The sequence below is a fragment of the Chroicocephalus ridibundus genome, chromosome 7, assembly GCF_963924245.1.
Source record: "Chroicocephalus ridibundus chromosome 7, bChrRid1.1, whole genome shotgun sequence".
In the NCBI taxonomy this organism is placed as follows: Eukaryota; Metazoa; Chordata; class Aves; order Charadriiformes; family Laridae; genus Chroicocephalus; species Chroicocephalus ridibundus.
In genome coordinates this window covers 37,329,205-37,356,333 of record NC_086290.1, presented here as the reverse complement: position 1 = coordinate 37,356,333, position 27,129 = coordinate 37,329,205, and the positions used below count along the sequence as shown (strand labels likewise).

Below are 27,129 nucleotides of genomic sequence, written 5' to 3'. Positions count from 1 at the left end.
CCTAGGGGCTCTTGCTCTACAGTCATTTTCCATTTTTAGACTGCGTATTTGCCTTCATCGAGAAAAAAAATCTTTGTCCTTCTCCCCTATTTGCTTGCTATGTTTTGTAGACTTTGGTTGTGCTGCTTCTAGCTCTAGTGCTGTGTCATTTTCTTCCTTACATTTCTGTGTTGCATGTTGCAGTTCTATTGCACGTAATAGTGCTGGTACTCTACAGAACCTCTTTAGTATTTAAAAACCTTAGAGCTGAGTATTTATGATCATAGAATCATAATGATAGCCACAAGGAAGCTAACAGATAGGCAAGGAAGGAGTTTGGGATGGAGAGTCCATGAGATCTGAACGTACGCTCTGAACTTACGCACCCAGAGACAACAGAGTAACCACTGAGCTCGAGGGGACTACCAAAACAGAAGGGAAAGGAAAAGGTCGGTACAGAAGGAAGGTGGAGGAGATGCATCTTAAGCTGCTCCACCGGCTTTTTAAAAGAGTCAAACATTCAGCCCAAATGTAAACTCTTCATAGTCACTCTAAAACTGCGGTGCCTAAATCCAAAACTGTGATTCAAAAACACCCCTCTTTTTCAGGGAGGATTTAAACCACCAATTCCTTGTTTGCCTTACATTTTAAGCATCCAGAACTGCTCAGTATAAAGAGCTCTCTGCAAGAAGCCTCAGATGCAGTAGGGTGGCCATGGCCTCATCTGAGGCATGCATTCAGTGCTGGGCTCCTCTAGGAAACACAGAAGGAGCAAGAACATTTTTTTATTTATTTATTTTTTACAATATTAGTATTACTTAATTATACAGTATATAAAGCAATGTTACTACTGCCCAGTTAACCCACTGGGCACGTTAACTGATGTATCCAACAAACTGTAGCACTGTGATCAGTTCTGTCCTCTGCATCTCTTTCTGCTCAAAATAAATTAGGAGAAAATGTCAAGCAGGAGTGAGAGAAAAAGCCCTGGAGAAGGCATTATTAAACTCCTTGCAAAATACATTATATATTTAATATAAAGGTGAAAGATCACTAAAACTAGTCAACAGCAAAATAAGAATATGCTCGGCAATACTTGAATATCAATCCTTTGTTCATTGATCTTGCAGATAAACAAACTTTTTCATTTCTGGGAATATTTATCACAACCTCCAGGGCCCACTGAACATATCTGAAAGACTTTCAACATTTTTTCTCCCTCCGCAAGAATGTATTCTTTCAGTTTTAACTTGAAAGAAATCTAAAAGTAAAATACACTGTAAAAAATGCTCAGTGTTAGGAGACGCTGCTTGAGAAAAGAAATCCAAAAGGGATTGTACTGTGCAGCTGTACAAAATCTAAGCCATGAAGGTGAAAAATTAGTGTTAAAAAAACCCTCATAGCCCTGTAGACCATACTTGGATGCTTTTTTTGTTCTCAGTGAGATATTAGAAAGGATAGGCTCCCATTCCACTCATAGGGCCCCTCACACTAGGTAAACTCTACTTGGTCCCAAATCTGTAATCAGCTGCGTAATTACATACAAAGTCTGGTTATTTTATATCTAGAGTTCAGTGGCACAGGGATAAAAGCGATGATACAAGCACCTTCAGAACTAACATTGCAAATCCAGATAAACTGGTTAAAATCAAATTACAAAAGAATCCAAACGTCTTGCTCTAAATGTTCAAGATAAACTGCTGCATCAACTACACCACTGACGTAACCCTAGGGTAAGTGCTAAACTATGAGCAGCGAGTAACAGAATTTTACCTTCTAGATGAGATTTTCGTGAACAGTTGCCAACCAACTATTGCACTACTGCTTTTGAGAAACCAAGAGAGAACATGCCAGCTACTGGCAGTCCCAGGGTTCGCTGCTCACTGAGGACAGGTCAGTTATGGAAAACAATAGCGATAAGCAACGCTTATAACTCGAACTCAATTTTAATGCGGTCGCTGATCGTATATAATCATAACCACTCTAAAGTGCCTTTTTTACTATTTCTGAGGCCATTTGCAAGCAAGACAGAACTGAGCTAAATGTCATAAATAGCTGATATTTACGTAATGCTACTTGATAAGTTAACCAACCTTTTGCAAATTGGCAGCTCATTCATTCTAGGCCTGTGAAATTAAAGCTGCATTTCCATGAGGCTACGCCACTTCGCCTGGATAAGAGCCAAAGCAGTTTAAAGTAGTGAAATTCCTGCCACCTCCACCCCCTTTGGTTTTTTTGGCTGCTTAAAAAGATTCTACAATACTCTGAGAAATACTTAAACAGGGAAAGAGATGTAATATGCATGTATGCAATAAACATAGTTAGTCGAGAGAAGAAAAAAAGCACATCCAACCACTTGCATTACAAAGACTCCTCAATTAATCACTTGGATTTCCTGCGAGCTCACACTTCAAGCGAGACTTTGCTTCAGTGATTCTCCAGCGATGGTTTTTACAGAATATTACCTTAGAGTGCTTTCTAGTTAAAGCTTTTTCAGTGCGCAAGGCACCCGGTTGAGGAAATACTGCATGCTTCATATGGAGATAAAGATGCAAAGGGAGACTTGAAAAGGAAAAAAAAAAGTATCCTTCATAATGACACGCTCTTCTCCTTCAACAACCTCACAAAACATTTAAACTAATCGTGAATTACAATACTCTGCTGACGAAAATCAGAGATTAAAAATAACTTCCAAACGTGCATCTATACTCCAAATGTTATTTGTTTTGTGCATCGGGATAAATGGTCTATAGAGGTATGATCACAGCCACTGTGTAGCTACCTTTGGATGAATGTGTTGGAGCAAGCCATTACACCTCAGATCATTCAGTGAAAATAATGTTATTTAAAACTGCTTAAGAATCCAATATGATAAGCTAACTCCTGAGTCACACACTTATAGCAATTATTTCATGCTAGTGAAAAAGAAATCGTAGAGTTCCTACTTGGCTAATCAAAGCAAACAGATAACATCAGCATGAACCTCTCAACTTCCCTGCTCCCAGACCCTACCTACCCCATATGGACACACACGTGAACGACTGGAAAATTGCAAAGCTCCCACCCTTTCTGAAGGAGGAAGGGAATGTAAATTCTTGCCTGCCTTGCTACAATGCAACTTTATGGCTTGTCCAGAAACTGTTTTCTATCAATCAGAGATAACATACATTGACAATTGGCTCAGTCACATTTTATTCAGTCTGGAATAAAAGTTCTCTTTCTCTGGAGTCTCAAACAATCCTAGTTAGGTAGCGTTAATAGGACTGCTGGTGATTAATTCATACAAATTGACGCCTATCTCGTAAAAACTGGCACAGAGGGCATCATTCATAATACCTTTATATTCCTAAGGGTAATATACTCCAGGAGAATGCATTGCAAATGAGTTATTCAAATAGCAACAAACCAAAAGTAAATACTTCTGTTTTTAATTTCCTGGAAACGAACTGATATGGGACATACTAGAAGGAATTCTACAAAAAGGAAACCACTTACATAGCAAGAAGCATGTATTTAATTAAATGCTTTGCAAAGATACATGAATAAAGCTATGTGCATGACTTTCTTTAGGGATGGCCCCAGCTGTTTATTTTTTTTTAAAGGAACAAACAAAAAACGTGGAGAGCACCGATGCAATAAAGAAACAAAAAGACTACGTAAGTTTGTACCCACATACTTTACAAAATAAAGCATGTTAGTGGTACAAAACATTCTATATAATGTATGACCAACAAATAAATGCACTGTAACATTGTTCTCTCAAACACCATAAGCCTAACAGCTAAGCTCTGAAAATTACATTGACAATAGGCGTTTTTATTTCATCAGCCTTCTACAGAGTCATTTAGCACCATCACTTTTTTGTTGGTTTTGCCCTGCCTATCTCCTTTCTCGAAATAACAACAGAAGCATAGCACCTTTTAATATCTAAAATAGAAACAGGAATATTAAATGCATCCCAACTTCCAGAGATGAGGTAGCTCATGCTAAGAAATGATGGAACTTTCTTGCCTTGACAGCTCAAGGCCAATAAATCAAATTCCTGGTGATGCATGTCTGGATGTCAGATAAAAAAAAATGAATGTCTAACCTTTCTTTCTCTTTATTAACAATTGGTCTGGTATACATGTGAATGATTTGCAACATACATAAATTGGCACCATATATAAGACATCTGTATAATTTGATACGTAATGGCTTCTAAGATGGGCAAGTATTGGAAAATCAACAAGTATTGGGTTTAAGATGTATTTTGAAGATTAAGGACAATTTAATAGAATTACACAGATACATTGTGAGAAGTGAAGTCTGGCCTTAAAATTTAAGATATGGGACACCCCTACTGAAAACTCATATTTACCCCAGGAGTATTTTTACTTCATAAATTAATCGTGGCTACGGAATACTCTTCTGAGCAGACTATTACATGGAAAAGTGCAGGAAAGACAATGCCAAATTAAGATGATCTCGTCTGAAGAGATTTTCTTCTACAAAAGACAGATTTCTGTTAATGACTATCACACTGGCAACCACAGGAAGACAAACTGGGGTTGAGGGAGTATGTATAATTGAAATATAGCCAGCGGCTGACAAAAGTGCTCTACTTTTTCTGTTATTAAGTATGCATCCAAGCAAAAGAAATAATCCTTAGAGCTTTACATAGTCCCACATTAAAACTATCTATTTTGAATATCTGTAAATTTCAAAATAATTTGAAACAAGAGCAAGGAAAAGATTCATATTGCTTTTAAAAGGTGGTCGTCAATCCTCTTAAAATTGTACTGTTGTACTAAAAAGTTGGTTTCAATCATTTAAAACAGAAGGTTTGTAAGTAAAATAAATATTCAAAAGGAGGCCGGGCACTTAAAAAGAACCGTATATACAATGCTGATCCAATATCAGCCATTACTTCAAGAGTCTCAGGATTAACTTCAATCAGTCTAAGTTCATGTGTTTAATTGCTGCTGTTGCTGGGTAGCGTGTTAATTTCCCCCCTTCCTCTTATACAAAGCAAACTGGCCCAATTTCAATTCCAAATTCCTGGTCGGTACTGCCAATGTCCACCGGTGCAATATCTATGATAGGTAAGCGTGCCACATTCTGTGTTCTGTACTCAAAGACAGTCTTGCCCGTGTTCCCGTTACGTTTCTGGAGGGGAAAAAAAAAAAGAAAAAAAAAATAAATCAAAACTTAGGCCAGAGCTCGTATCAGAAACAGTCTGAACCCCAGCTCAGCTGGCGAGTCGGCTGTCTGACAGGTCAGAAGGGTCTCACTGTATCTTCACTGAGCAACACCCCCCCGGCCTGTACTGCAACTTGGTTATTTTAAAACGTACATATCTTGCTTTTACACTGATGAACAGACCTGTCAGACTGACACAGCAGGATTTCCCCCTCGAGCTGGACTGATTTTTCTTTTCTTCTTCTCTATCTTTTAATATGCGCCTGCGCACATATTCTTGGGCTATATTACTTTAAAGCACAGAGAGTACTCTAATTTATTTCAAGTGCAAAAGTAATTTTAGAAATATTTTGCTAGCATCTTGGGCTGGGCTGAGAATGCTAACGAACATGACTAACTTGCTCATTTTTATGCCCACTAAGAATTTCTGGGGAGAACATTTTCCTTTCTGACTCAGTCAGTCATAGTACCATGGGGTTCCCTCCAGTGTATTGCTGCAACAATCTTACCCATCGGGCAGACAAATGCTTGAGGTTTCCTGACCTCTCTGTGTGATTACACACAGAGGCACACAAGCACTGGAAAATGCAAAATGGCAAGAGACCTATCTCAGTATGCTCACAATAACTAGTAATTAGTGAATATCCTCTGAATAATGTAGACTTCTACTACGTGAAGCTAGAATTGTAGTAAAATACCTATTTGACCAGTTACTTCTACAATTCATGGTGAAATTCTGCAGCATTTTGATTGCCCCATTCTACGGATTTTTTTTCTAAATCAAGGAAGAACTGAAACTAGAAGACAAAAGTCCTTATTCTCTATAACAAATGACAAAACACCCAAACTTACAGAGCAGCTGTCATGCAGAACAGTGTATCTGAATCGGCTGTTTCCCTCCGCTTTGATCTCCAGGTCATTGGCCCCTTTCAGAATTACAGCTTTTTTCAGGTTCTTAGTCTGGTCATCCATGTACCCAACACTGTTTTTACAAAGGTAAGTGATATTCTGGGAAGCTTCCTTTGATAGGAGGCGGAGGAATGTCATCTGAGTGACAGCTGTATCCCCGTACACAAACTATGAAGATAAAGAAACAGATGAACATATATTACAAGAAAATTCTGTAAGAGTTCATGAATTTTAGAAACCTCTGTCATTATCGTAACCCTTTGCAGATGTGACTAGCAGAAGCCCTATTACATAAAATCTTAGAATGGTTTATTTGGTAATTTGCTGCCAGTTGAGGACAAAGAAATGTAGACATGCTGTAATAGGAGAATTTTGACCGTAAAGCTCTGCAGCTGAACAACTGAAAGGCAGGTGGGTCTCCGCAGACATGCCAAGTTTTGGAATGAATTCTGCCTTCTTTCAAAAAGGGATTCAGTAGGAACTAAACCTTCTGCATGAAATAGTGCATAGAGCAACCTCAAACTAGATAAGGGAAGTCTTCTTTCCTTTTCAAAGGAAAAAAGAAAATCTTAGGCACTAATACTGTCATTTTTTACAAAATGTATTATCTCTATTCAGCAATCTCAGATATACTTATTATTTAGAATCTGTATAAAGCGCATATGACTATTGCACAGATCATACTGTTATCAAATCTGACCGTGTTTTCAAAAATTAAATACTCTTTGATAATACTGCTGAAGATAATTTTTTCTTCCAAAGAGCATACGTGTATGCAGGCAGCTAAACATGAACTGTGACATCTCGGGTCATGGCAAGTTCTCATGAATTTAATAATAAGTGAAAGCATCTCAATAAAAGCAATCAATATCACATCTGCTCTCAATATCACATCTGTTCTCAATTGTCGAAGTTCTGAACCATTATCAGGAATCCAACTGATAACAGCACTGTTATTTTTACACACCAAATACTTATTTTAAAGATATTTAATTACTTCCTATGAAATAACAATTGAAAATATTCTCTGTGCTTTTAATTTTATGAACTAGGAATAATTATGGCGAAAGCTTGTAAATTTATTATATACTTTGCATAGCATAAACTTCGGTTATTTGGCAGGATCATTAAGCCGGCTTTTAAAAGTTACCACACAGGGAAAGCCCAACAGAAAGCTAAAAGAGTGGAATTTTTGTCTGCCTGGAGACTGACGCATTCAGCTTTGAGCATTCTAACACATATGATAACAATCACACTTTTTTAAAAAAGGAATTAGCTGAGTGGATTTATAAAATAAGCTTTGTATTTTTTAGCAGTAAAGAACTTTCTGAAAAAAAAAGAGTAGAATTCAATTAAAACAGCAGTGATTTAAATCATGTATTAGGGTAAAAGTACACTTTTTAAGAACAAGGGTAGTGAGTTACTAAAGTAGACTGCTAGAGAAGTTGACATTTTCGGGATCTAAAGAAATAAATCTCTTTCAGAAATGGCATACTTATAGCCAATCCTGCCTTAGATGCACCTGCATTGTTTCTCCCGGCTCTTCCCTATAATTACTGTACGGTAACACCCAATTGAATATAAGCCAGTCAATCAATAGTCATAACACAGATAGCAGATGAAGTTCTAAACCAGAAAGAAACAAGTTTCATAGAAGTAGATTCTTGACATTAAATATATTTAGTTACCTGTGATCCCCTGTTCATATCCAGGCCATACCAAATGGGCTTTACGTCAGACGACCTGCTGGCCCACCATGTTTTACGTGGAATAGTAGACGGGTTTGCAGAAATGCAGGTCTCTCCAGTTTCCATGTTGCAATACACTTTAATAGCATCTTCAACACATCCCTGGTTAGGATCAATCCAATATTCACCTACAAAGAACATAAAATGTGATTCCATTACGTTATTAAGATTCTTGAAATAACTGGGGAGATAAGAAAAAGTATGTCATGACAGTACAAAACACACGGAAAACAAGACAATGTTCCACATCATCTGATGCATGCTTTGACGTGTGCATCAGGTATACACTATAATCTTACTTTAAGATACAAGCTGATCAGTATTTCAAATATTTCAAAACTGGGGAACGCACGCTTGAAAGCTGTTCAAGGTTAAGGTTGTTTAAATCCATTGCAAAGCTCCTGGACACTCGAAGTGCATAAAGAACACACAATGGGTAGAAGACAGTTTTCCCTACATATGAGAAACTGATGGCATCCCTTCCTAATGTTGATGTTGGAGGTAAAGAAACAGGGAAAAAGCTGGGAAGGCCTGCCACAAATTATCTTCCAGTCTGTTCTGATTTATCACTGGTAATCCATATAAATTAGGGAAAGTCCTAAATGGTACATCAGAGCATTACCACCTACGAATTGGCACTATGGAGCAGCAGCAGAGAATTCTGGATGAAAAACACCCACAGGTGACGTTTTGAGCTAATAGCACTTAAGCAAATATTCACAACTAGGTACCAATCTAGCTCTGTCATCGTATAAGTGGTGCTCCATGGTGAAAACACTTCCAGAAGTAGTGTTCCATGGAAGTATAAAAAGTTTTCAAGCTCCTAGCGTGAATGTCAATTTAGACTGTCAAAACCTGTATTACACTATTTTTTCCAGTGACCAAGTATCTACTGGAAATAGGACAGAATCATATGGCACATGCAGGAGATGGTGTGCTTATACGCACCACTCTTCTTGGATGGGTGGCACAGCTTCAGGTCATCGCAAGTCCGTGCTGGGTGTTTCTTTGAACCATCTGGGCTGCGCATAGTCTCGATCTGGCTGCTCAGTGACTTCAGTGTGGCATGGACTCCTGGGTCTGTTTTATTATGGTCATCTGGGGCTGCTTCGTCTTCAGTAAACTCTGGTAGCGGATCTGCCATAGCATCATCATAGTGTCCCATAATGTCACCAATGGCAGCAGTGAGATGGCCTGGAGGCCCTGGAGGTCCCGGAGGGCCAGGATCACCTGGTGGACCCTAAGGTTAAAAAAAAAAAAAAAAAGCCATAGAGGCACAGCAGAGTAAATACTATGCAAAATGATAGCAAAGCCAGACAATAAAAGAGCAAAACTTCACGGCCAATCACCCTAATGTGCAGGGAAAACTCAAATATAGATAAACAATTCCCATTTCCAGGTACAGAGCTAAGAGATTAGAACTGGATGAGAGGTATTCTCTCTGCTTCATGCCCTCTCCGCCTGTCTTAATACCTTGCTCAATTTTTTGTTTCTCCTGATTTCAGACTTAACAGCTGAAAAAGTCACCAAAGAATGGCCTCCTCATTCTCATTTTTTAAGCCATCTGTCCCTCCTTGTTCAAATCCCTGCCTAATAACTCTATTTCTCAAAAATCCCAACAGCTGTAAGTGATTTTTAGAGCAACCTAAAATTCCTGCTTCCCCTGAGTCACCTCAGGCACATTTTCAACTAGTAAAGCCTGGACAGAAAATTTGGCACTAGAAATACCTTTACATTTGTCCTGCACAGTGCTGAGCTTTCTGGCCACAGGTGAGACAGAATCTACATCATCCTTACTCATCAGAGAAGGTGTTTTCCTGACTGAGAATGTTTTCCTCAATGACGGGTTGTGAGGTCCTTTTGTCAACCTGAATTGTGACACCTGGGGAGGTAACTGAGTCCTGAGACAGAATGCACCTGTTAATATCTCCGCCCGCAGGCTCTACCAGCTCTTCTTCAGCAGCAGAAAGTCTGTAACATACCTTCACTGTGAGTTTGATGCTCTGGTGCATCAGATGCTATATCAGAATGGGGCATTTCCTTTGACAGTAATTACTTCAGAATTGGCAACCAGTGCTCCTAATGTTTGCAGCAGAGCGCACACCCAAACTAACACGCACTGCACCTTGCAAAAGAAATCTTTACTTCTATTTCTCGCTTTGTGGTTCCAATTTATAGTTGCAGCAAGCCACCAAGGAAAGCAAAACTGAAGTTACAGGTATGCGATATTTCGTGTACTGTCTCATTACCCAGAGGAAGGATCTGGTACACGTTGTATTCTTATGCTCTACCATAGACTATTCATTCGAGTCTTGGTGCCTCGGCAGAAGTGGACATACCAATAACTGGCAGGAATTCAAATTAAATAGGGTGGATATTAGCACACGATAAACACAGGAAACACCATGCCTTACAAGACAAAAAAACAGCAGCAACGGCCTTCTCTGTCTTGCTCATTATTTTATTCCACTTTTATTCCACCTTTCCCACTTCTTCCTAAAATAAGCAATACCAGTCTTTCCATTCTTCATGTGCTCATCCAGATCACCCTTTTGTCAAATCCCTCTAATTTCCTAACTTATCTTTCTTGGGATAGTATAACTTACATTTTATGACTTAGGTTATCACGAATTGGTAAATGTGAAATATGCCTGGGGCGCTTAGCAAAGGTTTAGGACTTTTTCCAAAATGGTCAAACCATTTTTCATTAGTTGCGAATCAGTTAATGGTTGATGTATGTAAACCTCAGATCTGACTGAAGGTCAGCTGAGCTGAGTGGCAGAGTTTGGGCTGCTCATTTGGACTGAAGGATTTCCTGAAGGCAAGGCATGACGGAGTGCGCTGCTGGCAATCAGCCACACGGCTGTTAAAGTTCAGTGCCGCCTTTGCGGGACGGCTGACTTTGAACTAGTGCTGGTTCCAGATACACCGACTGACCTATGCTTAAGCCTGAGGTTTTAGGACCCAACTTGCCAAATACCCATTTTGAACTGCAGATCTAACAGGATCCAGTGAGCTAACTGCAGAAGTAGCCCTCAGCTGGCCAAAGGAGAGCATAGGTGGATAAAACCAGGAATGTCACAGGTCTGGAAGATGAAAACGAGCCCTTTCAAAACACAGTTACCCCGGCTATTTGTTGGAGAAACTGTATCAAACCTTACCATCTGTCTTGAACTCATGGATGTTTGAGAAAGTGATGCAACGGACTGTATAAAATCACATTATTTGAATGTAACCTTTTCCTTCCATATTCCCATCAACTTACCTCAGGTCCAGCTTCTCCTACACTCCCTCTAACACCAGGAGGCCCAACTGGCCCAAGTGGACCGGGACTTCCATCTTTGCCGGAAGGACCAACTGGACCTGGAGGACCCTAGAAAATGTAAGAGAAAGAAGGAATGCATTTTCGCATTTCGTAACAAAGTTATACAAAACAGCCCTTTACAAGCAGCACCTTTCCAGGAAGCAATCCAATTATTTGCGTCTATTACCAAACTTTTCAAAATCACCCTTTTTCTTCTTCTCTAAAAGTAAGAAGGCAGCTTCAATGCTGCTGTTCTGAAGTCAGTCCCCTCAGCCAATATACCTTGGGTCAGCTGTATATTTTTTCCTAAAGCATTTAAGTGGGTTCAATTCCAGGTACTATGACAACTGGAGTAGCTGCTGTACACCCACATGTATACAGACTCAGAGGTACACTGTCACCTGGGAACATCTGAGGGAGTCATATTTCTCCTTTACTTTTGGGTGAATGACATTCATGGGGGTGCGAAAGGCAGAGTAGCAATTAGCAGAGCTGCCACATATATGGCTTTGTATCAGCTGCAGCAAAAGCGTCTATAAGAAGAGACCGTAGCCCTGTAGTTATTCTGAATTGACCTTTTATCTAGCTATAAACTACAATTACGTCAAAGTTTCACTATATTAAACAAGGTAATGTCTCTCAGCAAAAGATAGTAGGGTAATCCCACCTGATACTGAAGTCAATAAAAGCCAGTGAAATAAAAGTGATGCAGAAATAGAAACCTGATTGCGGAAAAAAAACAAGCAAGAAAAACCTTAAACCTGAAACATTACACTCACCCGAGGACCAAATGGGCCTGGAATGCCAGGACTACCCTGTTCACCAATAGGACCCTAAACAGAAGAAATTATCATATCATTTCTACGTTTAAAGCACATTCCTTTCCTTTTAAAGAATTAGTGTGTGATACACACAACTCCGTGTGAATACAATTATAATATACATGAAAAATGGGTAGTACCTTTCCCTCTTATGATTCATTTTCATTCTATTGTTTACTTTTGTCAGAAAGAGAACAACTGTAATCACAATTTAGCTTAATTGAAATTACTGGTGCTTGTCTATATATCAAGTTATTTCTGCAGAAAAGCCGCACTTTCATGACAATTAGACTAGCTTACAAAAGAGTAACTGACAGCGCTATAATGAACTGGAAAGATGCTTTGGATGTTGGGGTTTTTCTGTTTCTTTTCCTGCATGATGAAACTTCCAGCTCTTGTACAGGATCAGTGAACAAATGTAAAAAAATTAAGTTTTTCATGACATTTCCATTCAATTGCCACTGAAATCATGAAGTTAGTGACAGATACTATCGAAGTCCTCATGGCATTTTGCATTTGATTCCTTGACTGTAAAGAGTTCAAACACTGCTAAAAAGCATTTCACACTCTAATGTGCTTATCTCAAATTATCAGCTTTTGCTACCATCTTGTGCCGACAGGTCTGTGATCGGTCACTGTAGGACTGTCACAAATGGAACAAGAGTAGGAGAGCACATATCAGGCAAAGCACAGGTTTACCTCATCATGCGATAGCATTGTAAAATGGCATTAAAAATATTAGCAAGTACAGACAGCTGGGACACTCACAAACTCCTTGTGGGAAAACAATTACTCATGTCTGCTTTTTTGTTTTCTATTTTAAATAACTATGTTCCAAATACATTATTTGACAATCAACGAAATAAAATTATAGTAAAACCAGAACAACTTACAGGAGGACCAGGAAGACCTTGAAGCCCAGTGAAACCCCTGTGTCCTTTCTGGCCCCTGTCGCCTCTGTCTCCATTGTCACCTTTGTCACCACGAGGTCCTTGGGGACCCTGTAAATATCAGTGATGAAATGTAAAATTCTGAACTGAAAAAAAAAAAAAAAACCCAACCTCAAAACCCCCTCATTTTCTTCTAGACACTACATTCAGGCCTCCTTCACACTAAAGCTGGAAAGAAGGTGATGTTGGTGCAGCTCCAAGAATCTTAATTTTTTACCAAAGAATAAGTAAATAATTACAGAAAACCGTGTTGTGCTTAATTATAGTTGTGGTAAATTTAGTCTACTTAGCTTCATAACGCAGTCAAAAAAAATACTAAAATACTAAATTAAATAATTTACATAACAGAGTTTTTAAGATTGAGAAATTTCTTTGCCTTACTGGATATGGCAAATGATTTTTGTAGATGAAAGACTCATAATGATACAGCACTTTTTCAGTATGAAATCCTCCATGTTGCATCTTTACGTCTCACAGCTCCTTTCACCTTCAGTATGGTTCAAGTACAACTGAAGTTACATTCCCTAACTACAGACAACAAAGTCCACACTCCCCAGTACAAGTAGCTGGTTCAATTACCATCACAGTTTCATTCTTGGTATTTTTAATAGTTCCAAACTTTTCATACTAATTCAAGAATCATTGGAAAAAATGGCTTCTGCTTTCAATTCTATATTTCTTGTCCCAACTTGCATGCTAAATTTCTCAATGCCAGATTCCAAATAGTTTATCAATGGCATCATTATCACTAACTACTCAATAAACTTTTCCTGTCTCTCATATGACATCTGCCTAGGGACGGGACAACATTCTTTTGAATTTCCCAAGTTTGCAATTAATTTTTGTTCCAAGCTTGGACTGTAAAAGACTTATGTAACACGAAAAGATGGCTCGTGTTTGTTTTTCCATTTGGACTGAAGTCAGAATCTCATGAGTTGAATTAAGGCAGTTTCATGGGAACAGGTGATTTTGTTATATTTCTGCCGTTTTTATCTAAAAATTTGCTTTTTTTGTTCAGCATTCATTTTTTTACTCCTTATTTGAACTGCAAACACAGACACCAGCCATTTGCTAACTCAGGTCTTACCATCACCCGGACAGCAACACACTCCAAATAAAGAAGCTTTCAAAGCATTTGTTATTTCTCTGCAAAGTATTTTTAAAGAAAGTGTAGAAATATTAGTGTTTCCAAACAGATTTGTACAGCTTTGCAGCTCAGAAGACTACCTGCATCCACTTGCAGTCAGAACACTAAAAGCTGAAGCCCTATTTAGCATTCTTATAAGCATTCTTATAAGCAATGCTTATAAATACTTAAAGGGTGGGTGTCAGGAGGATGGGGCCAGGCTCTTTTCAGTGGTGCCCAGGGACAGGACAAGAGGTAATGGGCACAAACTTGAGCATAGGAAGTTCCACCTAAACATGAGGAGGAACTTCTTTACTTTGAGCGTGGCAGAGCACTGGCACAGGCTGCCCAGAGAGGTGGTGGAGTCTCCAACTCTGGAGACATTCAAAACCCGCCTGGACGCGTTCCTGTGCAACCTGCTTGAGGGGACCCTGCTCTGGCAGAGGGGTTGGACTAGATGATCTCCAGAGGTCCCTGCCAACCACTGTCATTCTGTGATTCTAATCTGGGCTCAGTTTCTCATAAACACTTCCCTGTAAAAAATACATCAGATAAAACCACAGTGACCATGGAGAACTTACAGGCAAACCTCTTTTCCCTGCACGACCTGGGGGACCCATCGGACCTCGAGAACCCTACAAAGATCGCATACAGAAGATATGTGAAGGAATGCACAAAAGCATACACAATAGTTTTTTGATAAACAAACTATTAAAAAAAAATAGCGTCACTTACAGTTTCACCTCTTTGACCTGCATCTCCTGGAGGGCCAACAGGACCTGGAGTTCCTGGACCCCCTGGGGAACCCGGTAATCCTGCAGGGCCAGGTTCACCACGATCACCCTGCAAAACATAAGTTCAACGTTACTTATCTACCGAGGACTGGACTAGACCAAAGCAACAGGACTCTAGCATTGCTAATCTATTTTCTAGCAATTACAATCTACAAAGATATTGCTTCTGTAATAACTCAGGTCTGAGTTTGTGGAGGCAGGTGTTCTAAGACTCTTAGCCAGGTTTCCTCACCTTTGAAAGGTACTACTTGTTCAAAGCTGTGACACACTTTCAGAACAAGTTCTCCATTCAAATTAACTGAACGAACAGAAAATCTATAATAAGTCAATAATAAAATGGAGATTTCCAGAAGTGACTTTAGAAAACCATATATTCTTACACGTTCTCCAACAGCTCCATCTCGTCCAGGAGTACCATCATTACCAGCAGGTCCCTAGAATTATGGAATAAAAATAGGGCTATTGATTAGCTCTCTTATTTTGCATTTCTATAAAAGAACTAGAAAGTTGTTCTCCACCTCTAACTTCAAGTTGAGGAGAATAACCACTAGACCATCATTTTTTTTTTTACATATTATGAGGCTCTAATACTTACTTCAGGACCAGCTTCACCTACAGGTCCAGTGGCACCTGACTGGCCAATAGGTCCTGGGGGACCTTTATCGCCAGGTGGCCCCGTGGGACCTTGTTTTCCTGGTGTACCCTAAAAAAGATGAGAAATATCATATCAAAATTTTAACACAAAAGAGGGAAAGCACAAAAACACCTGCTGCCTGAAAAACAATACTGATTATCCAGTCTGAAGTTCCATCAACATTTGTAACTTCCAAAACCTGATAAATAAGGAAAATATTCTTATAGATTTTGAATATATATTTAGTATACTGTGTGTTTTTAAACAGTTTAATTGTGTTAGTTGCTTTTGAATAGGCTTCTGTTGACTAGAAACTACACTTAAAGTTAGTCTGTCTGGTAGCAACTCTTTTAGGCACACACTGCCTTGATATATCAATATGTCTGATGGCATTATCTGCAATTGGTGAGGTCTTTTTGACTCTGGAAAATTGTAATGCAGTTTGAAATAAGTAACAGGATCTTATTTTCCCTGTCTCAACACCAAGAAATCTTGTTAGCCTGGAATAATTTCTGGCCAACTTTAACTATAAATTCACTTTATGGATCCAGTGGTAATGGCAAATCCTCCATACCATCCCTTTTACTAATAGTCTATTTAATGGCTTGATCTTCTGGATCATTAGGCTTTCCAATAAATATCTATAAATCCTACATGAAAGCAAAGAGAACACAAATGGCAATTTTGAAGACTGTAATTCACAATTTATGAAATACCAGTTACAGAGTATTTACTCACATCCAAGTGACCTTTGGGCACCTAAATGAAGAGTCTGGGGTTGTTTTTTTCAAGGATCTAGTTTTAAGTCAAATAGGAACATTTTAGCCAGAAGTCTTAAAGCTATTACCCACTCACTCTTAATTCAGGTTCTGACCTTCCAATATGGCAGGAACCACTCTCACTTCATGCAGTTCCAAGAGATTTAGTTTACTATTCTCTCTATATTCACTCCTGCAATTGGAGTTTTCCAACTTTATCCTCTTGCAATGGGGCACTATGTTCAGAATCCCACAGGGATGATGAGAATGCCCAAACTGGTGGCATATTAACTTGGTCATTACTTACTGCAGGACCTGGCAGCCCTGGCATGCCTCTTTCTCCTCGCTGTCCTGGCATACCAACAATGCCTCTTTGACCAGTAGTTCCTGCTGGACCAGGGGGGCCATCTGGGCCCTGAAATCCACAAAGGATAAAACAATGTCACTATCATTTCAGTAGCAAGAAGTGTAAGTAACGAGACCACGCCTAGAGTTGGTCTAGGGAGAATTACTAACATCAACGAGGACATACCGGCTGCCCGTCTTCCCCTGCATCACCCTTGTCTCCAGGACCACCAGGAGGCCCAGATGGCCCTCGATCTCCCACACGGCCATGAGAACCAGGATCACCACGAAGACCTGGGGGACCTTCTTTTCCTGGCTCACCAATAGGCCCGGCAGGCCCTGGAGCTCCCTAAGAAGATTAAACATCTCATTACATTGGACCCTTTTCTGATCAGGACAATTAAATTCTAAGAACTGTGCTTTGATTAACTCTACATACGCACACTCTAAGGAAGGCCCAAAGTGTGAATGAGCCAAGAGCTATTTTCAACTCATTTAAGGTCAAAAAAATGAGATTAAATAAATATCTCATCAAATTATGTCCAAGCTACATCCCCTCACCACAAACAATTTGCAATTCTAAACTCCCTCCTTTAAAAGGCAGGGGTTCCCCCCCCCTTTTTTCTTTTCTTTTTTTTTTTTTAACTCAGTTGTTCAACTACATCTAGAAAACTCACCCTTGCCCATTCTTTCCAACATCATCAAGATAAAGTCCATACTCAACCTTTTCATTCATGTGGTACAAATTACTGTTTTAATGGACATTTGTTCATTTCTCACATATTTTTAAAATACTTCACATTTGTATTATGTTTATCACAACTTCACGCCTTTTGATAAACTCACAATGACTGCAAGTTATTTTTCTCATCAGAACATTTAAAGGCATACGAAGAGAGCGGCACAGTTCTCTGTGTGGAGTTGAATCCTCCTTTGCTGATCCACAGCTATTTTGTTTTTTTTCTTTTAGTGCTTCTGAAAATGTTTAGACATGAGAGATTTTGTGGGTTTGTCATGGTTTGTTTCTAAATTTATTTTAGTGGATCTTATGAGTAACTCCACCAATGAGATAACCCAGCAGAGGTCTCTCCTTTTTCCAAAAACTCTCCTAACTTCAGCCACCACTGAAGAGACAAAACACTAAAAAGTACAGGAATGATATAGGTTGTTGTTTTGTTCCTGTAAACAATTAAGTAATTAGAGCAGCTTGAACAGCTCAAAGCCACCTTAATGCAGTGAAAAATATTGCACTAATCTGGACACACTGACACTGGATCAAGGCCAAGACTAATGAGTTTTATTTAATGAAGTTGGATGTAAGCATGCAGTCACAGAAGTCAGTGCTGACAAGCTGTTCTCTTCTATAGCATCTGGCCATAAACGCTGCTTCATGTTTCCTGTTTTCCTTAGTCTTCAGGTTTTCAACGACCGGTTTATAAAATACACCTACTAGGAATATGACAATTGACTTACAGTAGGTCCTGGAGGCCCAACTCTTCCAGCAGATCCTGGGAATCCAGTAGCACCCTAAAAAACATTTTAATGCCAACTTTATTGAAAGAAATAGAGCACTGGCTACCTCAAATGTTCTCAGCTGAATTAGTGAGCAAATGTTCTAATTACAGACTGTAATGCTGTAGTGCATTACACACATTACATAATGCTGTAAATAAAGCTGTAGGACATTACACACATTACACACAGCATTACATAATGCTACACACATTACATAAAATTTCAGTATTAGATTATCTGCAGTCAGGTCAGAAAAGAATAAAATCTACTCACAGGTGGACCCTGAGTTCCTCTACCACCTTTCAGACCGGGAACACCTGAAGGACCCTAAGAGGAAAGGAGAAAGAAGGGGGGGTGATAGTGAACACCCAGGACATTTTAAATAAGCAAGATCGGCCTATGCCATTGGTTCTCTGACAATGTTATTTGTACTTGCCGGTGGACCAGGAGACCCAGCAAGACCCTGTGGTCCTGGAGACCCAGCATCTCCTTTCTGTCCAGGTTCTCCAGGTTCACCTTTCACACCCGGTTGACCATCAGGGCCCTATAAGAAATAATATTTAGAATTATATAAGAAATAATATTTAGAAGAGACGTCAGCTCAGAGAATACCAAATCTTTCCAGCCTAACAAAGTCATTTTGTAGGGAATTTCTAGAAGGCAAAAAATAACAGGAGAACAAATCAGCCCAGAAAACAGTGCATTTGCTAAATGGTTCAGTTCAAGAGAACCATAACAGTTTAGCACAGTCTTTAGAACATCACAGATGGGATTTTCTAAAGTCTGTGAAGTCAGAATTTCCATTTAAAATATTTTATTATCTACCTCACATTTTTGTTTCCTTTAGATTTTCTGTTTTCCTCAGTAGCTATTACATACCGAAATGCAAAAGGGACTGAACAAACATTGTCTTTTCTAGTCTTCTTTTTCCCACCAAGGGAAGCAGGTGCCTGACTCTCTGTGAAAGGTCTGAAACACAATATTTAGGCTGTGGGAAAGTTTGGGGTATTCACTAGAAAACTCACAAGCCTTCCATTTGGTCCATCAATTCATTCCAGGTTTTGCTACTCGTGGAGCAAATCTTTGCTACCTTCAGTAGATGACATTTTTATAACTGGCCTCATTTTAATCTCAAAGGAACAACATAGCATATTCATGAAAATATGAAATCTGGTGAACAATTACATAATCTTACCAACAAAGCCACTTTTCAACTGTCTAGAGTATTTATTGGCCCTTTTCTTTACTTGATATACCGATGGGAAGAAGAAACGGCTCTTTTTGAACAACAACAGATGTCACTCACGTTCAAGAACACTGCAGTATTATTCATAATGAAGGAAACTAAGTATGTCAGAGCATTACTGTTACAAAACACATACCGGAGGACCAGCAAAACCAACAGCACCAGTTGGGCCATTTTCTCCTCGGGACCCCTGGTAAAAAAATTACAATAACCGTATTTAACATAACAGTCTTTCTATATACAGTATAATTTGCAGTTAAATATACAAGAAAGGATGTTAACTATTTACTGTCATAAGTGTGATTATACTTTTACTCTATTAATCAGAATCAAATGATCTTTTTATCACAAAATAAATGATGTTAACTATGTTAAGATCTGCCATGTGTTCAAGACTACATGTAAACTTTCAGAATTTAGAGATGGAAGGCATGTGCAAGCACTAGAACTGCAATAGCAGAAATTCTGCTCACTACCACTTCCAGTGACAGCAGGATTAGCTGAACTGCGCACACTTTATGCAACCTATCATTCCAACCAGATAGGCTGGGAAAAAAAGAATAGTTCAAAGATGTATTCTTCTACAAGGTCAGAATGGGCTATGAGCTGTTTCAAATGAGCTTTCCACACAACAGCTTTGTTTGGAACAGAAGGAGCTGAAGGCTGCCCAGCTCCAGCACTCCCCAGAGGGGTGGAAGCTATTCCAATTTACACTGGAAATAAGGCTGTTCTGATCTGTGACAGAGGCATAATCAATTCCAAGCAGTATGAAGGATCTAGAAGGGCTGAGTCTTTAACTCCCTAATCAAAGCCAACCCTTAAAATCCTTAAATCACAACATGGATGGAAGATGACAAGAGTTAGTGTAATTAGATGAAAACTAAGATACACTTCTGTGATTTGTCCACCTAAATATTTGTATGGGTACAGTAGTATCTGGTACAGGCATGACTTTAAAAAGATTTAAATAATTAAAAGTGGTGGTATACTTTCAGGAGTGAGACAAATGAGGGTAACTCTATGTAAAAAATTGCCTAAGACAAGCGTAGGACAGAGGAACAAAATCTGGCAAGAGTTTTGCAAGTGCACAGCATCAAGACAGGAACTGGAGATTTTTAGCTACAAAGACAGGGGAAGAAAAAAGAGGAAGATATAACAGCAAATGAGACAAAACCTGGGGTTTGGATCGGCGTTAGATGTTGCTAACTTATGTCAGGCAAAGAACAAACATGCTTACTCACAGGGTTTCCGCGGGAGCCAGGAGGGCCAACTAGACCTCGAGGACCTGGTTCGCCCTTAAAATAAAATTAAATGTTATTTCCCAAGTAACTTATCAGACAAGTCGCAAAAGTGCCAATAAAGTACGATAATATTAAAAAACTTCAGTAGGGAATGGCATAAAAATCTGTTTACCTTTTCACCCGTGGGACCTGCTGGACCCATTGGGCCTATTGGACCAGGGAGACCCTTTTGAACAAATTAAGATAAAAGGAAGTTAAAAACAGTGATTCTTCAAAACAGTTAATTTGAAACTTCTGATATGGTACTACTTCCATATGCTTTTTTATTGCTTTAAATACTTCTCCTTTACCTCTGAAATCTTGTTGGGTCTTCTTTACCTAAAATTTAGTTGCATTTCCTCTCTAAGTGACCAAAATCCCATATCTCAAAAGCCCTGCTTTCGTTCATTCTCTCTTTCTTCACTAACTTCATCTTCTACTTTATGCAGCATTTATGAATAAGGCCAATGATAAAAAAAGCCCTGGATTTATTTTGCTCTCTCAGGAGGAAACAATGTCCTTCTTTTCACCACTTGCATAGAAGCTCTCTATTTCTTTTATGCTAGTATTTCATTGTTTAAATTAATTTTAACATGTTCATTATTACTTTCAAAGATTAATTTATATCTTGAAAACTCCTCAAAATGTTCTTTTTCTCTTCATAGGGCAGTTAAGCAAATAAGTTCCAATCTCTCCATCCAAACCCATCAACTGCACACAATGATCCTGCAGCACTACTCACATCACATTCTTGGATATTTAGATATCCCAGTTACGATTCTCTTTTACTAGAAGCAGAGTACCCCAAATTTGCACCACGTTTGTCTCGAAAAAAATTCTCCCTCCCCTAAAAATCTGCACTGAGTTCAAACTGCAGAGAAATACAAAAAAGACAGCATTAACAAAGGATATTGCATCACCATCAATGCTGTAGTCATAGGTAGAAGAGATATCTGCAGATATCTAGCTTTAGAAGAGGGATGTACGTTTTGTTCACCATTACTTTCTTTGTTACTGTAAGCTATAAATTTGCCTTACAATGACTAAGAACTGTTCCGTACCTTTGGATACTATCCAGCTTACAAATAAATTCCAGCTCACAGCTGCTAATTGTGAGTTAGTGTTTCTGTATCCTAGGGTTTCTCAAAAAAACTTCCCTTCTTTAACTAGAAATTTAGTCCAGTCAGAACCCTCATCTTTCGTATGTATCTCAGATTTCCAAATGCCTAGCTGTTAGTACTCCAACTGATTTGCAAAACCCAAGAACATCAGGTAGATGCAGTTTATGTAAAAACAACGGCTTCTGTGAAGAAAATATAGTCAGCGCCTATATGGCAAACCCAGTACATTGAGGATTATTGGACAGCTGGTCTATGCAGAAGTGTGCGTGCAACATCTCTTGACCATACCGGATTTACTGCATGTGAGCAGACCAGCCATGTTACTTACGCACAGGAGGTTCAAAGCTTTCCAGAAGTGTCAGCGACTTACTGCCCATGTGGAGCTCAGTACATTTACAGGAATTTTCACCTGTGAAACTCAGGACAGACTGTGGGCAACTCAGTCCAAAGAATAAGAAGACATTTGCCTTACTCCAAGAGGCAGAACTGGTGGGTTTGGGTTTTGGCTATTCATCTCTGCTTGTCCTTTTTTTCATATTTTTACTATAGTTAGCTTAGCAGAATCCTACATGAACATGCTACTTCTGGGAATTCTTTCCATTGACATCTTAACATCCACTATTGATTATACAAAACATGGGCTCGGCACACAGATATCCTAAAACGTTGTGTACAGCAGCCTTGAAAAACTTGAAGACCAAATTTGAAGGGTAGCGGGAATGGGAATGAGAATGACTGTCAACCCATGATATTGCCAAACTGAGTAGTGTTTAAGTCTATGAGCTGAGAACCTCTAGCACAATAAACAATCTGCTGTGTGGAGAGTAGGTCGAAAAAGAGTGAGAGTTACTTACTCTTGCCCCGTCGTTACCAGCTGTACCTTCAGCACCTTTCTCACCTATGCCGCCCTATGGAAAATACCCAGAAAGTCTCAATTATGACACCAAATGGTGAGCAGTTCATACCCTGGAACAATTACAGTATTAAGAGACAGGTAATTCTACTCAGCACAACAGAAATAACCGAACTTACTCTATCACCCTTGGGGCCAGGCGTTCCAGCAATCCCTCTTTCTCCAGGCATACCTTGAAGACCCGGTGGGCCTGGATCACCAGGCGTCCCACTAGGGCCCGGGCTTCCCTGAAACAAATAAAGAACAAGTTGTTGTCTATTCATATGAGAAGTATCCCTGTCTCTAGGCTGCAGAACACGCTGTGCCTGTGTTGAAGTCTCTGGGGTACAGTTTTAAGTAATAATTTTCTCTTAAATTTGGACTTTATTCATGTCCAAATACTTTTCTTTTCCCATTGTGTTACTCAGGAAGTTCAGTTGTAATATCGTAGTCCTTCCAAATACATTAGTATTTACTGAGTGCATACTGGGGATGAGAACAGACAAAAAAAAAAGCTTGAGCATCTTTCCAACTTGACCTTGATGCCACATGGGTCTCTTACACAAAGTAGCTACAGGTAGAAGTTGCCAGGAGCAGAGATGCTTTATTTATGCTTTGCTTCTCACAGCTCATGTCAATTACAGGTCCTGCATTACTAGAAGGACCCCCTATCTGGGGTGACCTTCCAAGGTCAAATTATATCAATTGCAGGTGAAAGAAAGGCACGCAGCTTTCAGTATTTTCCTTTAAACACCCAACCCTGCCAAGTCTCTTCGTGTAAACTGACATGGTTCTTAAAACGGAGCCATTGCCAGAGGGTTTTCTGCAGTTCAGAAATGGCTTTGCCCCGTTCTACTGAGAAACAAACAAACAAACAAATTTAAAATTTTGACCTGTATAAATTCACAAAATGTATTTACATTTTAGTATCTTGCAAGTTATTAATATTGTTATACTGGAATAACTGCATGTCCTCCTAGAATCCTTATATAAACAAGATACCCTTCGTTAAAAGAGATCCCTTTTATAATAAAAAAGCCCTCTGTTTTATGTTCATGCAAATGAGCAGAACGATACATTACATCACTGCAACAACACAAATCTCCATTGAGCTTACCTTTGGACCGTCAGGACCATGACCTCCAGCCATACCCTTTTCACCCTGGATTCCTGATGCACCTGGTTCTCCCCTTTCCCCTGGGTTGCCACGTTCTCCCTAGAAAATGAAAAGTTATTACTTATTTAGAAGTCAGGGTACAGTTCTGGTAGACAAAATCCTAAATACACCCCAAGTGCAGCACTGCTATTTGAACAAAGAGCCTGTGAACAAATTCTAGGAGAACTGATCAAACAAAAAACAGCTTTATGCTTTTATTGTTAAAGGTAGGGAAAATAGTATGTTGCTCAGCAAATTAAAAACTGTCACTTCACAGCTGTAAACCCAATCACTTTGCAGCCAGTACTCAACACCATAAGCCACGAAACCATTAAAAGTGGTAAGTTTAACAGAAACCATTTTAATACATAGCCATGTTTACGACCATTATATTGGTGGGCAAAAAAGTCCAATGTTCACTTTGGCTGTTAAAGTCCATATTATATATCAACTTCCAAGCTCAGAGAATTGTTATGAGTGTTTAAACTCTGAAAGAAAATACTTACCCTAGGGCCCAGCGGACCAACAGCTCCAGGATCTCCAGGCACACCCTAAGCAGAACAGAACTTACCATTAGAATGAAAGCATTATTCATGGCCTTATAGTTAAGGAAATTAGAGATAAAAATTTTCATTTATAAAGTACTGTAAATGTAGATGGCTAGTTCTCTAATATTATCTATCCGTGACAAGAGGAGGTAGTCCAACTTCCTCCAAGAAGAGGGACCGATTCTAGTAACTGTTTTATCCAAAAGCAGTTCTCAGACAGCTTGCAGACTATATCAGTACATATTTTGAAACAGAGTGGGAAATTAAATTACGAAGAAAAGAAAAGGTAAAACTACTTTATGAAGTGAATTCTTGTTAAAGTACACAGAAATTACCTGATCACCTGGCTTTCCTCCCTCACCTGGAGGACCTGGTGGCCCCGGCAAGCCCTGTAAAAAAGTAAATAAAATGGTCACTAACATGATAGAAATTTGTGTAAATCCAGATTTAATTAAGACACAAATAATACGAATGTAGTATCATACGCAGTACAAGAGCGTGGCCTCAGAGATCCCCAAGTGAAATAGTTACATGAATATTTCACCCAAGTGTTTTCTCCCCTCTAAATGAGATGGCAGCCCTTCTTTACCATTTGTAGGATATACATCAGCCATAAAAATAAAGATATCTACAAACGCAGATTGACTTAACTTAATTAATACTTCATTATCAAAGCAATTCTTTTGCTCCATATTTGGAAAATCCTTGGAAAATCTTTGGAAAATCTCCAAATTAAAACTGAAAACCAACAAAGGTTTTCTCATGGGATACAGAGCTGGTATTTAAGCATTTGCCAAGTCAACGTAGTATGCAGATGGTGGGAAAGCTAAGTATGACTAATTATTCTGAGCATCTTTGCCTTAGTTCTGAAGTTGTGTTTTGTTAAACATCACTTGACTGAATTTCTCCAATTTAAGCTGATAAAGCCATGGATGGTTTTTTTTTTCTTTAAAAAAAATGAATTCACATACCTGAAACCCTGTAGGACCTGGAGGGCCTTGTTCTCCTCTTTCACCTGCCAGACCCTACACAAAAGAAAATAATCAGTATGCAGTAGAAAAATAGAGGCAGGCTCCACAAGTTTCCTTCTCTGTGAATATGTATATTTTCAACTACATATTTTTTTATTACACATTTTTACTTACCCCAGGCCAAGATGTACCCTATCTAAAAGATGTAATAAGATGTATCTTATTTCTTTATATGTCCCTCCTCAAAAGTCTGTGCTGACAGGAAAACACACAGTTCCATTGAAACAAAGGAAGCTAGGAAAATGAACTACGAGAAAATTCTGCTCCTTACACTATTTTTTGAAATGGTCAGTAAAAGGAATTAGGCTACCAACGTATATATTTTCCAATATAAAATTTTTCTAGGAAAATTTTTTCTTTAAATGTTCTTGGGATTTTTTGTTTGGAATCAACAGCTGGCATGAAGATAAAAATAGAAGCATAAAGACTAATGGATGGAGTGACAGGCAGGCAGGCAGAGTGGTAAAAGTTGACTTACTGGTGGGCCAACAGGACCAGAAGGACCAACTTCACCATCTTTACCAGGAGCTCCCTAAATTAAAATGACATAGGAAGAAGTCTTGTATAGTGAACATATATAACAGAAAAGCATCATTTTATGTAATCACTGCAAGTAACAGTCACACTCACTCTCTGTCCTGGGACACCTGCATTGCCTGCTTCTCCAGGTTTTCCAGGATCACCCTAATTTGTAGAAATAAAAAATGACTATATTTGCATACTGGTTTAATCCATTAAAAGATATGCAAGTGTTTAAAGTTAAACAGATCTTGGCTACCAAGTGCCATACTCACACTACTACCCTTTGGCCCAGGAAGGCCCATGCTGCCTGGCTGACCCCTGATTCCTATTGAGCCTGCTGGACCTGGACGTCCATCTTCTCCAGGAGCACCCTACAGAGAAAAAACATTTTCCACGTTAAACGATAAATATATTTTATTCATATGAACCTATTTACCCCTGGAAAATTCTGTAGATATATATAAAATAACATTAACATGGTTTGGTGCTACAGTTATCAGTCAAAATATCTTTAAGCAGACATAACTTTAGGCAAATACTATGCAATTATCATCATTGAGCTATTATGTACAAATACTTTATTGTTTCCTTAAAGAGACATTTAGAAAAGATATTTAGTTCAAAATGGTTTAAAAATATCGCATCAGCTGCTGAACAACAGACACTGCTATAGAGACAGACGCTGCTATACAGACAAAACTAAAGGAACATCATCTGCACTACTTTGGGAGATAGGAATTTAAAGGGAACACTTGAAAGAGAAGATGAACCTTCAGAAATCAAGAAAACTCAAGTTAATAAAAGTCATTTCAAGAGCTGCGATTTGAATTAGCATTTCCTTATGGAAAGGACTAATTTTTGTGTCACTTACCAAGGGGCCAAGTTTTCCTTCAGGGCCTTGAACGCCTGGATTTCCTGTCAAACCCTAAAATAAGGAATAATATTGGTGTTAAGTTCTGCATATAGTTCTAGAACAATAGACAAATGTAAATAAATCCAAAAGATACGCTCAGTTACTACCATGGTGCAAACACCAAGAAGTTCTTTACACAAGGGGCCGCATCCTCATCTTCACTTTACAGCTTCATCCCCCACTATCTTTGATCTTCCCTTTTCCCATTCTCCCTTTTCTTGTTTTTACACTTCTTGAGCTTCTCACAGGTCATCTTTATTTCTGCCAACATTGCTCAGTGATCTATATCACATCTTATACTTGCTGTTCCCTTTTTATCCTTTTGTGATATTCCAAATTCTCCCCAAACATTTTTC

The 27,129-nt window shown here is 38.9% G+C and overlaps 1 protein-coding gene across 2 annotated transcripts in view; it reads right to left on the bottom strand.

Annotated features, from left to right (window-relative positions):
- Positions 1 to 3,536: 3,536 nt before the first annotated feature.
- COL5A2 (collagen type V alpha 2 chain) overlaps positions 3,537 to 27,129 on the bottom strand; it is a 128,251-nt gene continuing 104,658 nt past the window's right edge. For both annotated transcript variants that reach the window (XM_063341117.1, XM_063341116.1), the window contains exons 26-54: positions 26,732 to 26,785; positions 26,133 to 26,231; positions 25,969 to 26,022; positions 25,817 to 25,870; positions 25,279 to 25,332; positions 24,643 to 24,696; positions 24,266 to 24,310; positions 23,721 to 23,819; positions 22,744 to 22,851; positions 22,566 to 22,619; positions 20,724 to 20,777; positions 20,552 to 20,605; positions 19,447 to 19,500; positions 18,501 to 18,608; positions 18,338 to 18,391; positions 18,023 to 18,076; positions 16,737 to 16,898; positions 16,512 to 16,619; positions 15,408 to 15,515; positions 15,193 to 15,246; positions 14,754 to 14,861; positions 14,600 to 14,653; positions 12,836 to 12,943; positions 11,901 to 11,954; positions 11,083 to 11,190; positions 8,766 to 9,057; positions 7,758 to 7,945; positions 6,013 to 6,237; positions 3,537 to 5,127 (exon numbers count right to left, since the gene is read on the bottom strand). In XM_063341117.1, the coding sequence (XP_063197187.1) occupies positions 4,981 to 5,127; positions 6,013 to 6,237; positions 7,758 to 7,945; positions 8,766 to 9,057; positions 11,083 to 11,190; positions 11,901 to 11,954; positions 12,836 to 12,943; positions 14,600 to 14,653; positions 14,754 to 14,861; positions 15,193 to 15,246; positions 15,408 to 15,515; positions 16,512 to 16,619; positions 16,737 to 16,898; positions 18,023 to 18,076; positions 18,338 to 18,391; positions 18,501 to 18,608; positions 19,447 to 19,500; positions 20,552 to 20,605; positions 20,724 to 20,777; positions 22,566 to 22,619; positions 22,744 to 22,851; positions 23,721 to 23,819; positions 24,266 to 24,310; positions 24,643 to 24,696; positions 25,279 to 25,332; positions 25,817 to 25,870; positions 25,969 to 26,022; positions 26,133 to 26,231; positions 26,732 to 26,785 (2,769 nt within the window). In that variant the 3' untranslated portion in view covers positions 3,537 to 4,980. The remainder of the gene's footprint in view (positions 5,128 to 6,012; positions 6,238 to 7,757; positions 7,946 to 8,765; positions 9,058 to 11,082; positions 11,191 to 11,900; positions 11,955 to 12,835; positions 12,944 to 14,599; positions 14,654 to 14,753; positions 14,862 to 15,192; positions 15,247 to 15,407; positions 15,516 to 16,511; positions 16,620 to 16,736; positions 16,899 to 18,022; positions 18,077 to 18,337; positions 18,392 to 18,500; positions 18,609 to 19,446; positions 19,501 to 20,551; positions 20,606 to 20,723; positions 20,778 to 22,565; positions 22,620 to 22,743; positions 22,852 to 23,720; positions 23,820 to 24,265; positions 24,311 to 24,642; positions 24,697 to 25,278; positions 25,333 to 25,816; positions 25,871 to 25,968; positions 26,023 to 26,132; positions 26,232 to 26,731; positions 26,786 to 27,129) is intronic.